Here is a 16,337-nt window from a genome sequence, read left to right as displayed (position 1 = left end):
ATGTCTTCTGAGGAACCTCGTTCTGACAACCCAAAGGGAAATAACTCCGACGTTGAACCTCAAACCACCACAGCTGTGATCGAAGATAATTACCTCGATCGTGTCTACATATACTGGCATTACGTAGGAGGAGTGGTCTGTACTGCAATCTCCTTTGTAGGGTTTGGGGGAAATATTGTAACAGTGATAGTTCTATCAAGTCCTGAGATGAAAAGCTCCACAAGTATATTCCTCGTTCTCCTGGCCATGTTTGACAGTTGCTTGCTGGTGTCAAATCTTATCTTCACGGGTTTGAAATGGCTTCTGTTTTACACAGTATATTATTCTTCCTACGTCAACTACTTCATGATGCCTGCACTGCCTGTAATGTACGCCTTGTCCAGCATCGCCCATACAGGTTCCATCTACATCGTCGTTGCAGTCAACGTGGAACGCTACATCGCCGTTTGTCATCCTCTCAAGGCTGCATTGTTCTGCACGATCTCTCGAGCCAAAAAAACGTGCCTGGTTGTAATGGTGATATGTATCTTATACAATATACCCCGCTATTTTGAAACGTATCTCAAGTGGGACTGGGTACCCGAGTTCAACCAAACTATGTTAGTAGTGGACAATTCTGACATAGCGTACACGTATTGGTACTTGACAGTCTACCTAGTCTACATCAATATCATCGTAAAATTTGTCATTCCTGGTGTCCTCCTTGTCGTCCTAAACACGATCATGGTCCGCAAGCTCTACCGCACAAAACCCAACCTTCAGAAACAGGAGCGGAAAGGAAGTGAGAAGGAGCGTTTCACAGCAATGGTTCTTGCAGTGGTGGTTGTCTTCCTGGTGTCACTGGCGGCAGCCTGTCTGGAGCTCATCATGTATGAAGTCAACTCGGCCATTACTCTGGAAGAGTGTTCGGAGATCTGTGGTTATGTCAGCGGAGTCAGTCAGATAGCAGTTGTCATCAACTCATCTGTCAATTTTATACTGTTCTGTTTCTTCGGACGAAAGTTCCGTGGGGTGTTCGTCACAAAGTTTCTGTCCTGCTGTAGGCGGTGAATAACACAGATTAGTTTTCACCTGTATCCGGGAATCCGACAAGAGTACGTCTTCTTTTGCCAGCTGTCCCATCATATCACCCATCTCTAACAGCCACACCCCTCCTTGTACATTACTTAAATACTCTCGAAAGTTACATCAAAAGTACTTACACATTCACTATCTCTTATCTATAACGGGGAACACAAAAATCCCAAGATCCCAAGAAAATGTAAGTCAAGATAGGTTGCTGTTAACGAAGTATGAGCCTGTTCAAAAGCATATTCACACGTTCGCCTGATCTCGTGTCAACAACAAAATTGCAGTTTTTGGAAGATCTTTGATCAGCAAGTATGACGCTGCTCGTAATTGTCAGCATATTTTGCTATTACCCAGTTCATTTATAATGTTATCATTGTTCAGTTCACAAAGCATCAACAAAGTAATCAGGTTGGGTGGTCTCTTATGTAGTCGACGCACAGGAAAAAATATTACATTCTCAAACTTCATCCTTGATACGAGTTACTTCCCTGCGCAAAGAGCACACCCCATGACTATTTTACTAATTTTATGCGCCCATTCACCATCTAATATCACCAAAATGGCACATTGTGATTGTTCATTTTATGTTACACGTCCTGGTACATCTGTCACGTGCCGGTCCGACTTGACCGGGCTGTTATGATCAACGTCCCAGCTGTGGTATCAGATGTGTTTTCAGTATCAAAGATAGAGGTATTAAAATTCGTATAATTTGTGTATTAAGATTTGTTTATGACCCGATTTGTGTCAAGAAGTATATACTATTGTGTACATGTGTATAGTTTGTGGCGTTTATTTTCAATATTTCGTATTGTATAATGTATTTACAGGATACTCAGGGATGTACAAAACCGCGATTACACTGACAAGGTGGAAAATCAACGTATTTTAAGTTGTTCACTGATCTCAAGCGAAACATGGGCTGTTTGTTCATGTTACCTGAACCCGTCAAGCTATGGGCCACGAGGGATCGGTGAACGATGTTTTTATCTTACCAAACACCCCAATGTTAATTTTGAACTGTTCACATGATGAAACATTTACATGTTTCTTAAAATATTCCGAAAATAGGAAATATCTGTTCACCTATTTTTTACCTTTTATTCAGCACAAATAAATGTAATAACTCAAGTGAACCTTTTCGTGATGACAATTATAGAACATGGAACAAAATTACACTTCATTCATTGAACGATTATGACTTTTACTGAATGCAGTATGCGGCTTTGATTATGTTTACGTTCTGCGACAATTGCTGTTCGTTTGAAGGCATGCTGTACTCAACCCGATCGGTATTACAGCAAGTACTGGTTATCCTTGAGCTGAAGCAATCTGTCTGAAAGTGTACACGGAAATACTTTCTGTTGAAAACATGAGAACTTAAGTCAAACCCTACAATAAAACCCTTTGATATGCGGCCAGTGGAATAACCTGGCTGATATGAATACGTTCCTCTTCTTTTAGTCTGTGTAACAGAAGTAATCATTATCGTTATTATGACCTCCTCATATCCACTCTCGCTACACAACCGTATACTTTGGGGAAAGTGTGTGCTCAATACACAGGTCAGCATCACAAACAAACCATTTGTCATAATGTTCTTTGAAGGGCTGCATGAAAGACTTGCGTCTGACGTCTGCTCGGCAGTCGCCGTGCCTCCCGAGGACTTCACGGTCGTCTTCTGACTCTGGGATGTCTCAGCTTGGCAGTAGTCTTCCTAGTAGAGGAATTCCTCTTCTACCTCCAGCATGTCCTCTGGATGTATTCTTAGTCGCCTTTGTCTTCTTGGCCATCCTTTCTGACCACATGTCGTCTTCTACACTAAGTCTCCAGCTGACGACGCTGTCTTCAACCCTGAAGTTAATTTAAACTTATCATTCATTACTACATGGATTATAATGTAAAAACCATATGTTGTGAAAGAAGTTGTGACCTGAATATCGAACTGAAATATAGCAATACTTTACCACCAATCGGCCAGTACTAAGTGGCAGTTTTATCGTATATTATGTTTATGCATCACATTATCAGAAAAGGAATAATTACAGATATTGTTAGTAATTATTAGTAAACGTACCTCTGGAGAATGGTTGCCTGTGGGTGAAACAGATATGTATATATAAGTCATTGCTAAAAAATCAAGGCCTTGGTCGTCCCTTTTCGTGCATTTGAGTAAAATCGGTGGAATAGTTTTTGACATATGGACTTCGAAGCGAGGACAGGATTGGTTTGGGGAAAAGGTTTATTTGGTTGTTAGAATTTTTGTTGTTGTTGTCAGGTACGAAGGTAAATAGTTTTGTCTATACTGTCTCATCTCACACTGATAATGAAACTTGCTGAGAAAAGATAAGACGACGGTCGACGTTGAAAACTCAAGCTGAACCTGATGAACAAAATGAAATACGTCGTTCATTATCACAACCTGCAGCTGTGCCTGTTGCTGGGCATGAAACTCAAGAAAATACACCGATTGCTTGAGTTCAAAGTCCTTAGATCTCCCTAAGGCTTACATCCAAATGAACACAGACTTGAGAAAGCTGGCCACCAGCGATCTCAATAAAATCCTGCACAAGCTCATGAACAACTTGGTGTTTGGCAAGACCATGGGAAACTTGAGAAAACGTGTCAACGTCAAGCCTGTCAGATCCACCGGGGAAGAAAAACTCAAGAAACTCATCGCCAGCCTGGCATTCAACCAGAGCAAGATATTTGATGACGACTTGGTCGCTGTGCTCATGGACAAAATCCACATCGAAGTCAGCCGACCTGTTTACATGAGAATGAGCCTTCTTGACTTGCAATTGTCCAAACACTTGATGTACGAATTTTACTACAACGAGCTCAAGAAGCAGTACGTCGACGGGTGTGAAGTGCTGTACACGGATTTCCTACTCATGGAAATTTGCACCGAGGACGTGTACGAGTTCATGAAGAAACGCATTCACCTGTATGATACCAGCGACATCCCCAAAGAACACCCGTTGCACAACACTGCCAACAAAACAGTGCTCGGCAAGATAAAGGGCGAATGCGTTGGCATGCCGGTCGCCGAGTGTGTCGGCTTGAGAACCGAGATGTACTCCATCAAGAAAGTCGACGACAACGAAATCAGGAAGGTGAAAGGCGTGAAAAAAAGTGGCGAAAAGCACACCAAGCATGCCAAATTCAAGCAAGTATCGCACTTAGAGATAGTCGTGCTGTGTCTCTCTAGTGGATGTCCAGTGCATGAACAACACAAGTCTGTCTCGGGTACACAACTGTTTATTCAGAGCTACACACACAGACGTAGGCTAGAACGTCTCTACAGCTTCTCCCGGCTCTTCTTTGGTCCCCCTTAGCGCCTGGTCAGTGATGGGTCAGCCGTAATAATCTTAAATAGGTCCCTAATTATCCTTTTTGGATATGTGAAGTAACTGGCCAGAATGTGCTTTGATGATCTTGTCTTAAACTTGATTGTTTTTCTTCCTTACCGTGATGACTAATGACTGTCAGGACTTGGTCCAAAAGTCCATGTACCAGTGTTATATTTGATACGTGCACGCTCAGCATGGGGCTGGCTGGTCACCTATTAGCCGCCTGTATCTATAACGGGTATTAGTCAGGGGCAAAGGTATCACACTGACCAGTGTGAATATCAGTCACCCAACCAGCTTAAATGAGTGTGGGCCAGCTGGGTTTGATTCGTAAATGAATAAGTAAATTGATAGGTAAATTCACTTAATGGGGTCCTGATATTATGCCTTGGATACAAGCCCTGTTCAAGACAAAATGTTCAAACACCGAATGAACATGCTGAGTATCGCATTGTCCTTCATCTTGCCGGGCATTTTTGTACAATATGTGTACATACTGAACGCATGTATACGACAGTGTCTAATGTATGTGTAACATGTACATCACAATCTACATGGGAATCGCAAGTGGTGAACCAGTGCCACTGCTGCATGCAATCGATAATGCGTGTAGCATCCAAAGAGGGATGAAAAGTTTTAACAACGTTCTTTAGTTACGACGTATATATAACTGAAACAGTCAACAGTAACAACAGTATTGGGTGGAGACTATGAGAAAGGCTTGTCACTTCTCACGCACTGTGCCTCAGATTGCCTCTCTGTCGACTTCACTGACGGTGCTGCTTATATGGGGACTACTCCCCAGGAACACGTCAGCAATACATGGGGACAAGACAGCATCTCTCTGTACAGCTTGCTGACGTGGCGACCAGTCAGCATTTTCTTCGGACAATTGGCCAAAATATCACAACTCAGATAAATCTTTATCTATTCGATTAGCTAGTCATTAGTGGTGGCCAGTACAATCATAGTTTTATCTGGTCAATTTGCCCTTATCATCATAAGCTCTTGTCCAGCACTGACCAGTTCTTGCCTCTCATGGAAAACAAGCCTGCCCGTCTACACACCCTCCAACCATAGTGTTACATGCGTCGGGTCAGCTCCAAGTCAGGCTCTGTGACAAGTGGTTCATCGATAATGTATGCCACGCGTTGACAGACAGTTATTACAACGTGTGTATGCTGAACGATGAAATTTTAGAACCCCTTGGAGCCAGTCTCAAATTCACTGAGTCGTATGGCATGCTCAGGCTTACGAACGGAGAACGACACATCATACTAGGCAGACCCTTGGCGAATACGCTCGGGTTTTCTAACTACGACGTCGCACCTCAACAAACCGTCATGGATTCAAATTTGCCGAGCCTTGTCCCATACCGCAAGCCTCGATCAGCTGAGCACGTGGTGCTGAGAGCCGTGCCATGAAAACGGCCAGACCAAATATTTTTCATGGTGGCAGTGCGAGAAATTAACAAGAGGTAACATCACAGAATTGAAGCTGACACAAAGTCAGCCACCGCGACTTCCACAAAAAATGAAATTCGGACAACTTGTAGTCTAGACTGCGTACTTTGTGTACCCCTCTGATAAGTGTAAATTGGCAAACTGATCGGCGGCTGACTTTGTGTGCTGGCGATTAGGTGCCTGACTCTGAGGGTGCGGGTTCGAATTCTGGATGGGACTCAACCAATTTGTACTTTACCAAGAAAGTGAAATCCCAAATATGACATAAGTTGCATATGACCACTTTCTAAATGGCATCGTGTAATCAAAGCTTTCGGCCGTGAGAACCGTGCCAGTTTACACCAGTTGTCCGACTTTCATTTTTTGTGGAAGTCGCGGTGGCTGGGCGGGCTAGGCGGATGACTCTGTGTACTGGCGATTAGGTGCCTGACTCTGAGGGTGCGGGTTCGAATTCCGGATGGGACGCAACCAAAAAAGTACTAAAATTTGTACTTTACTAAGAAAGTGAAATCCCAAATATGACATATGTTGCATTTGACCACTTTCTAAATGGTATCGTGTATTCATAGGTCTTACATCACCATTAATACGAGATTGTAGCAACAGAACAGAACTGCCGAGACCTTCAGACAGCTCTCACCTCGCTACAAGTACGTCCTGACGAGATGGTAGCAAAATATCAGTCAAAAAAGAAACTTCACATTCTTTCCTCAGGGCACTATAAAAGAACAAGAGATGGTAAGATGGTTAAATTTTTATTATTTCATTGCTGAGATCTGTGTGATGTGCTCAATATACTGACAGTGCCACAATCAGTTCCATTAGGCTACACCGCCTTTCCAAAACATGGGTGTACAGAATGTCAATTTACAATATGCATGGACGTCGAGAATGGCAGCCAACAACCGATTTCGAATGGTCTGTGAGGACAGTCAACCTCTAAACATCTCAGCCCTGGTTCGTGGAGCCGGCAGAAATATGTCAAGTAGGTGACGTAGGACGATTTGACGGTCTTCTGCTCGTGACGTCAAACGTGGACGACCCGATCTTGGGCGATCAGAAGTGGTGCCAGTTTGTTGAAGACGACCTCGCAAGTCATACATAGTCCGACGGCTGCATCCCATTGCTCTTGCGACGTCAATAACTTCCCGCTTGTAACATGCCAACGGCACGTTCACTTTGCACATTTGACAATCATGGCATTTAAAGTACCATTAGAACTGTGGTTTAAAAGTGTGTTTTTTTTATTTCTTGATTCCAATGCAAACACGTGCAAATGAAGAAAACTTCGATGCGAAGATCACGTGATCGCCTGCACGTACAAAACCTGATTTGGCACTAACGTCATTTGCACGACGAATGGATGGGTTTGAGTGGGTTTTGCTAACGTTTTTTGTGAAGTTTCTTTATTGACTCAGTATACCTCGGGGAACTGATGATAGCTGCCTTTCATTCGGCTGAAAAAAACCTAGCGAATACACAACACACATGAGCATTAATTAAGCACCACCAAAATAATTGTCGATTGTAACAAAATGGGATCAGAACAGTTATATCTAAATACACATGCAGTTAGCACGAAATTCACGTGCTGACTCAAATGCATGCTTTTCTTGCTAAAGTTCTGTCATGGTACAAGCAACTGTGGGTTTTAAAAAGGTGAAATGAAGCATTCTCGTTGTTTTCTTATCGAGGCATCAATAAGTGGACAGTGCTGAAATTGAACGTTTTTGGACATGGCGCAGACTTTCTGAAAATACCAGATGGCAGATTATTGGTATGCACGAAGCTGGTTTGTCCTGTCGTAGCACTGGGTCCAGACTGAATATCAATCACACTGTCATTAGTAGCCATGTAAGGAAACATGCGGCCACTGGTTACGTCAAGGATCGTCTTATCACCATTCAAGGGACACTCAATGATCAGAGATACCAACAGGAAGTACTGGAAACTGCTTTTGTCCCACATTTTGATAAGCATCCCCTCGCCAGTCGGCCAGTATTCATGGACGATAATGCTAGGTCCCATCGTTCCAAAGCTGTTATCGCAGACTTGCAGAACAACGCAGTTGACAGATTACCTTGGTCTGCAAGAAGCCCTGATGTCAAACCAATTGAGCATTCATGGGACCATCTTGGGCGTCAAGTTCAAGTAAGGGATCCACCTGTTCAAAATCTACAGGAATTAGCCCAGGCTGTTCATGAGTAATGGCAGAGGATTCCATTGATGCACATTCGGCGTTTGAATTCCAGTATGAGGAGGAGGATTGCAGCAGTTATCCGTGCGTGGGGAGGATACACCAAATACTGATGTCACCATTACTGTTAGCTTAGGATTGAACAGTGAACGTTTTTTGAGAATATTGTATACGTTGGACCACAGACATTGTCTGTGTGACCATAGTTTTGGACATGATTATTGAAAACGTTTTTAGTGCCCCCATATGACCGTCAATACATTACAGCCGAAAGTAGCAGCGGTGTTGGTAGTAGATGGATTGACACTTCAGATGGTTCAGTCAACGAAATTATAACCTTGTGTTTGGATTCCATATCATGAATGGCCAGTGTGTTGTGTTAAACAATATTATAGTATGAAAATGGGTGGTGCTTAATTAATGCTCATGTATATAACAAGTACAACAATACGTTGGATTGTTAGCCTTTCACCAGACCGACGGTATGCTCACTAGAAAGTGATTATTTCCTAAACTATTCAACAGATTTTCATGTATTTTGGTAGATGGTTATGCTATAAGGAAATGGTATTGGAAATACACTCGATGACTTCATTTGCTTTATCATTAAGACTTAATTACGACAAAATGTTAAACATTTTGCCTTTTCCCAACCGGCCCTAGCTCACTTAAAAGTCATTATTTCAGAAACTATTATGTAAAGTAAAGGGAGGGTCCTGGATCCCATAATCCATAGGTAAGTTTTCTTAGAATTACTAACAATATCTGTAATTGTTCCTAATTATGTCGTCAACATTCCCTATTATGGTTGCCAAAATCACACATAAGGATGTAGGGTCCCAGTGAATGAGGAAGCATAGGAATACCACTATACCTTGGAATCCAAAATTCCCCTTTTGGGATAACTATGCCACAACCGTAGAACTGTCCGTAGCTAACATGACATCCTTGCCGTGCAGTTTCCACCTCCAGTGAGCCAATGCTTTTACAATGGCTAGAATCTACAAAACACTGATATCCCCTGAGGAGACCATGTGCCCTGAACTTGCCACTGGTCCATGTGCGCTCCCAATCCTGTGGCCGAAGCATCTGAGTATATTGTACAATCCTGAGGAGGTGGACGAAATGGGGCGCCTGGAAGAACATTTGGCTTCTGACTCCACCAAAGTAATTATGTCTTGACATGATCCGGGCTGACAATTAATGTATCTAGATCCACAGTTCTGTTTGGAGTTATCCACACTTGGTTTCCCGAAGATGTATACTGCCCCGTAGAGTAAAGTCCTGGATGAAGTCAGAGACCCTAGTACAGACATCCATTTCCTGTCTGACGATCACTTAACCTGATATCCTGCAATGTTCTGGTCCTCAGCTTTTTCCCAACGGTCCTGAGAAGGATAAATACAACTTGCAAAAAAAACTGCTCCTAGGAACTTTATCCTCGTGGAGGGTGTTATTTCTGATATTTCCGAATGGATGATTAGTCCCAGGTGCGTAAACACATGAATCACCATTATCATCTGCCTTAACAGCTTCTTTGTTATTGTGTTCATGACTAGGAAATCGTCTATATATACCTGTGGATGAATATACGTCTCTGGTGAAGCAAGAATATGATGGGAGTCATGACCACCGTAAACAGCCATGGAGCAAGGGATATTCCGTACGCTGGACTCTGAACTGATACCTTAGACCATTTACTTGCAAATCTCAGGTATCTCTGTGATCGAGGATGTATAGGCACATGAAGATAAGCATCCTTGAGATCCGGGCTTACAAATTTTGTTTCCGGTTGAATTAGATTGCAGAAACCGCTCATTTATTTCATCTTGAATGTTGGTGGTTTAGATAGAAAATTCTTGTTGGGAATTTTCAAATCTATAATCATGTGCATGTCTGTCGTGTCTTTCTTGGAAACAAGGAATGTGGGTGAATAGAACCCCGCAGAAGTATCATGTGGGGTATCTCTTTGCTTTTCCAAAAACTGATCCATAGCTTTCTCGGCCGCAAAAAGACGATGACCTTGAATATGAAACTTGTGTCCATTTGGATGACAAGGTAGGATGAACCTCCGACGAATCACTGATAAAATTCATGTGTCCTTTGTTGTTAGCTCCCAGTTTTTGTAATGCTGTGCTGGTGAAACAGCTACCAGCTGAACAAAATCGAAATCCAACTCCAAATCCAGTGACGGCACCAGATTGTGAGGCATAAAATGAGAATTGGGTATTATGGAGTCAAAGCTTACTAGCCGTTGATGGTCGAAAGGACCTAGCCCTTTTGGCTCTACCCCTAGAACCCGAAGGAACTCCCCGATGAAGTAGACATATGCGACCTAGTATCCATGTCCCTGTCAAAGGTTGAACGTTGTAAAGGAGCACGACGATTAACAACGAGCAAGACTGTGATCCTTCTCTCCTATTCCTAGGAGCCGGTCTGTATCAGTCCTGGTTTAGTAGAGCTGAAGCTAAACGTTGATTGAGATTCCTGAAAGTAGTAACATTCTTAGCGTCCACCGCTTGTTGACATTGACCCCTGAAAATCTCCGAATTCAATGGCTGTTGGAACATAAGTTCTTTAGCTGACTCTGGTAGATTCTGGACTGAGCTCAGCTTATGGATCCACTCCAAATCAGTGAGTCTGCCCAGTGAATAAATGTGGTTCTAAGTACCATCCGATACACCGTGATCTAACACATCCTGAAGGAAGTGAGCCAGTGCAACCTCGTGCACCGACGTAGCCACTATCCTTTTACACTCCTGAATAATCTTTAACACCGGCGGCAGAAGCGCCCAGAAACCAGCCGCAAATCAATTTAGAATAGTATGTCAGAGGAGGAGCTGGCTCCCATGTCCAATTCCTTGAAGTCTCTAGGTGAACAAGGAAACCTATCCCAACAACAGCACTTTCAACTGCATGTATTTCATCATCACAAAACATTCTACAATAAAAATAACACTGTCTCTGTGAATCATAGCATGCAATAAGCTTAAGTCCTTATCCAACTGAAGAACACTAACCGGCAGATCCCGATTATTAATGGCGTAGGATAGTCTCTGAGGAATTCTGGGCAAGGACTGAAGTGAATTCGACTTGGCCTCATTGTAATTGTCTCAGGCAACTGTTACAACTGACGAATGTGGTAATGATAACTTCGGTACATATTCAGACGATCCCAATTCAATAGGAGTATCCTGTTCCGTGGTATCCGTAGGAGGTGGTAATGTATTTGGCAAAGTAACCAACCCTTCCTTCATAACTAACTCTGGATTAGTCACTGAAAATCGTGTGTCCATCCAAATCCGAGAAGTCAGGGACTAACGGAATAATTTGTGGGTTGTCCGTGTCAGTGCACTCCTGGTTAACTGTAGCCGTAACTAAGGAAGAGCGTCCACCATCCGTAGCATTCCTGGCAAGGCAAGCTAGTCCATGCTGTGCGGATGACGTGGAATCCGGGTACAGTAACGGCTGTGTAGTATCCGTGCCGGTTGCTTACGGAAGATCACGCCATGCCGGGACGCCAAATCACCCAAATGTGAGATGATAGCCGGCTCAGCAGGCAAGCAAGCTTGGGAGCTGATCCCTAAGGGTTGGCTGCCATGGACCGTCTCAATGGATGATTGAATTTCCAACTTTAAGGACGACAGTATTTCCGTAATGGCTGACATATCATTATGACTAAAAGACGAACTAGATCTAGACTCTGTTTAGATTAACTAGACGGTTGTGGGGCTGATTTCTTGCCTTTTGAGGAATCTAGTATACCTTTCCCTAGGCCTGGTGTGATTACAAGCTCTATCCATAATCAGCCATATCTCCGTTGATAAATACGAACATAACAAGCATCGAGCATCAATTGTACAAGGGGCTCCCACAGTACATGATGCACATAGAAATGTGGTTCTAGGTCAGCCATTACTTTCTGACATTGTGAGCACGTATTTTGCGACATGGTGAAGTTAATTTGGGCGGGAAAATCCCAAATGGGCGGGAAAGTTCTTAATACCTAAGTATCACAATAACACTAAACTAGTAACTATGTGATAGTCCCGTGACCCAATGCGACGTCTACTTGCTGTTCATAAGATACCTTGATCATATAATCTCTTCCACTCTGACACATCTGTGCGTGACCATAGAGAAAACATTATGAAAGGGCTGTGAGGTCACAGCCAAGGTGGGGGGGAGGGGGGGGGGGATATCACTAGATAGCTATGACTTTGAAGAAAAATTTTCATCTCTTTCATTCTGTATATGTGTCACCCACAGGAAAATGGCAACCATAATCCAGATGGAATGTGTACGATATACATGTAATTACCTGCATCCTATCGTTTTGTTTCATAATGCCTAATTTGAAACATGAAGTCAAATTAAAATTCACAATATTTTCTATACTTTACACCCAATAGCCCTGTACAGAAGACTATATTCTATTAAAGTGTCTTAAAATACGGTTAGTTAGGCTGTGTACGAGTTTGGAGTGGATAAGACATGACTGAGCACATACATATATTTAAATGCTTATCTCAAACCCAGGACCTAAACCGCCATAGACTTCAAGGAAATCATGAAGATTGCAGTCAGGATACTATTGTATATTATGTGCACAATGTCGAACAAAGGCATATACGTCATCCTAAAAGTAGACACCTATAACATCTGATAATACAGGTCCTCCAGTATATACGTAGTGGAAACGTATTCACGTGTGACACCCGTCACCTGGCAGCTCGGGGCGCTGGGGTAGTGATAAATTCGTTCGCTCGTCACGCGAAGGTCCGAGTAGTGTCCGTATACCTAGGACCGGAATTAACCATGTAGCATACGGAAGAGGGGGTTGAACTTGTATCCTACCACAAATACTACTGCCCGGGTTCGATTCCTCATATGGGCACAATACGTGAAGCCCATTTCTGGTGTCCCCCACCACGATACTGCTGAAATATTGCTGAAAGTGACGGGAAAACGCGGGAGGAGCAAATAAGAAAGCGACACTTTCGAAGTTGTCACAGTGGTCGAAAATACAGCCAATGATCTCAGCTTCATATCAGATAGAAGTAGATAATTACAAGAACTAGATAACATATAAACAGATGTATATATGTAATACAAGGTTTAAGCGTACTATTGTTGTCACAGCTCGCTTACGGTTTCCGTTGCCCATAAATTACAAATCAATGGTGTAAATATCAGGTACAGACTAGCCTGTGTTGAAAAACTTTTATTGATCCCATACAGTTTAATGCAGAACATTTCAAATTAAGCGAAACTGGCATTATCTATGAGACTCCGTTTAGGGATCAAAGAGGTGAATGGTGATTTATGCTCAGTAATTATCCTGCCAGAGTACTAACATTGACCGCTGAAATAATGAACTGACGTGCTGGTGACGGTGTCCTGCTAATTACCTCTAAATTGATCTAATATATCCTTGGTTAGATTCTTCGTCAATTATTGTGACGGGCAAGACCTCGCGTACACTTCAAATATCGATGGATGCAATAGATTCTTCAAACTTGATGAATAAATGAAGATTACATCTGTGTGGCACAATAAACCACCCGTCGTGTTCTCCCAAACATATCCATTGTGTTTGTTAGCAGTATGTATCTGCCAAATCAAAATTCAGGAAATGCTGTGACCAGAAGAGAACTGCATACAATTTGAACCAAAGCGACAAGATAAATCTAGCAGCTAAATATGGAGACTGTAAATCTTTTTGGAGTATCGTTAAACAAGCACTGAACCCTAGGAGCAATCAAGGAGATATTATACCTGGCGAATGGTTTTCCTATTTTAAAGAATTATTAAATCCTGCTCTGGAACGAGAAGAAACAGAATTTGATCTCACTGTTAAACAATTTATACAAAGCCATTCTTGTGACACTTGTCCCTCTGCTCCCTGGGCAAATGATCTGCTTAGTAAAAATATCACTGAGGAAGAAATAAAGGAGGAAATTAAAAATCTTAAAAAAGGAAAGTCACCTGGAGAAGATGGCATACCGGCAGAATTGTATGTGATTTCATCAGAAACCATTATTCCATATTTAACCTTACTTTTTAATGAAATATTTGATAGTGGTGTATTCCCTGAAGCATGGAATCAGGCTATTATTCTTCCCTTATATAAGACTGGATCAAGAAGTAACCCATCAAATTACAGAGGCATTTCACTATTGGACAGTATTGGGAAACTTTTTACAACGATTCTGGAGCGGCGTTTAAGGACATGGATAGATATAAATAATTTAATTTCAGAAGCACAAGCTGGATTCCGACCGAATTATGCTACCGTTGATAATATTTTTACTTTGCAAGCTTTATGCACCAAATATTTGTCTAAACCGAAAGGTTGTTTTTACTGTGCTTTTGTTGATTTCAAGAAAGCCTTTGACTATGTGGACAGGGAGAAGCTATTGTACTTGCTATTGAGTAAAGGTTGCCATGGTAAAATGTTCCGGATTTTGGAAAGTATGTACAAATCTGTTAAAGCTTCTGTCAAGATTGGAACTTGTCAAACACAGTCATTTTCTACCTCCAGTGGTGTGCGTCAAGGCTGTATCCTCAGCCCTATTCTTTTCATTTTCTTTATCAACGAATTAGTACACGAATTGTATGAAAAATGTTCCCACGGTATATTTGTATCCAAGGATATAATGGATATTATGCTGCTTCTGTTTGCTGATGATGTGGTTTTATTCTCCTACACAGTTGTAAATTTGCAAAGGCAATTAAATGTCCTGCATTCATTCTGTTTAAAATGGGGACTCCAGTTAAATCTTGATAAGACAAATATAGTCGTATTCAGAAACGGGGGAATAGTTGCAAAAAATGAACAATGGACATTTGGTAGTGTAAAATTAAAAATTGTATCATATTATAAATATTTAGGTATCATGTTCTCATCCAGGCTGATTTGGTCCACAGCTTGTCGTACTCTTGCATTGCAGGCTTCTAAAGCTGTTTTCCCCATATACAGATTGTTTTATAAGAACAAGTTCTTGTCTTTTTCATCAGCATGTAACATTTTCGATGGTAAAGTTGCACCTATTTTATTGTATGCATCGGAAATATGGGGCCTTCAATATCACGACTCTATTGAAAAGGTGCAGACATCCTATTTCAAACGTTTTCTGTGTGTTGGTAAATTCGCAGCGAATAAGGCTATACTAGGCGAAATTGGTCGTACCAATATGTTTGTTTCAAGTAGATACAGAGCTGTTAAATACTGGATTAAATTGGTTAGAATGAGTGCAAATAGGTATCCACATCAGTGTTATAACATGTTGAAAGATCTAGACGACAGAGGTAAAGGGAATTGGGTTTCAGATATTCGTCTTTTACTGTTTGCTTGTGGGTACTCTCACGTATGGGTATATCAAAATGTTGGAGACGAGAAATTGTTCCTGTATATGTTCAAGCAAAGATTAACAGATATTTACATTCAAAATTGGCAAGGCAATGTACAAGCATCACATTTTTTGAGTAATTATAGTCTTGTAAAATTAGGATTTTACACTGAATCGTATATTACATACCTGTTCCATAATAAGACGTTACTGAAGGTATTTTGTAAATTTCGAATCTCCCTGCATAATTTGAATGTGAATGCAACCAGACGAAACAAAGATGCAGAAAGACAGCACACTTTGTGTAACTACTGTAACACAGGACATGTCCAGGATGAATTTCATATGTTACTGCAATGTCCACAATTTAATGATCTGAGAATAAAGTATTTAAGATTTCTCGATGGCAAATATGTATGTAAATCTCAAATGGTAAATTTACTTAATTCACAAAATAGACATACCGTCAAAGCAACAGCAGAATTTTTGAAATGTGTACTTTCAAAAAATGCTCAAAACAGTGCCTAAATGTACCCTTTCTACTTTCTTACCACGTGACAACAAACGTGTGTAAGAACAATTGGAACATGGGCCAGTTGGCCAATATTACTGAATAAAATCTGTCTGTCTGTCTGTCTGTCTGTCTGTCTGTTAGCTGATGGACGCGTGGGAGTTTCTTTACCAAATGACTGACAACGATCTGTAAATTTAAACATCGAGTCTGGAACGGATAACTGAGTAAGCCTATGAGCATGGGTATGAGCTAGTGGGATACGTTGACATGTGTCAACCAATCAGTGAGTCTGACCATCCGTTCACGTTAGCCGCCTCCTAAGCTACATTTTCGGTTGCTGAAGACCACTTTCAAGCCTGTATCTTAGGTACAGCTCAGCCATTCCAT

The 16,337-nt window shown here is 41.7% G+C and overlaps 2 protein-coding genes across 2 annotated transcripts; both read left to right on the top strand.

Annotated features, from left to right (window-relative positions):
- On the top strand, positions 1 to 1,050 carry LOC137255366 (FMRFamide receptor-like). The gene has a single exon (XM_067792808.1). The coding sequence runs from the start codon at positions 1 to 3 to the stop codon at positions 1,048 to 1,050; it is 1,050 nt and encodes a 349-aa protein (XP_067648909.1).
- Positions 1,051 to 3,587: 2,537 nt separating this feature from the next.
- Positions 3,588 to 4,409, top strand: LOC137255365 (uncharacterized). Its single transcript, XM_067792807.1, has one exon. It carries the CDS (start codon positions 3,588 to 3,590, stop codon positions 4,407 to 4,409), a length of 822 nt encoding a protein of 273 aa, XP_067648908.1.
- The last annotated feature ends 11,928 nt before the right edge of the window (positions 4,410 to 16,337 follow it).

This window comes from Haliotis asinina, chromosome 11 (assembly GCF_037392515.1).
Source record: "Haliotis asinina isolate JCU_RB_2024 chromosome 11, JCU_Hal_asi_v2, whole genome shotgun sequence".
NCBI lineage: Eukaryota > Metazoa > Mollusca > Gastropoda > Lepetellida > Haliotidae > Haliotis > Haliotis asinina.
Note: the sequence above shows the minus strand (reverse complement) of the source record. Positions and strands in the feature narration are given on the sequence as shown.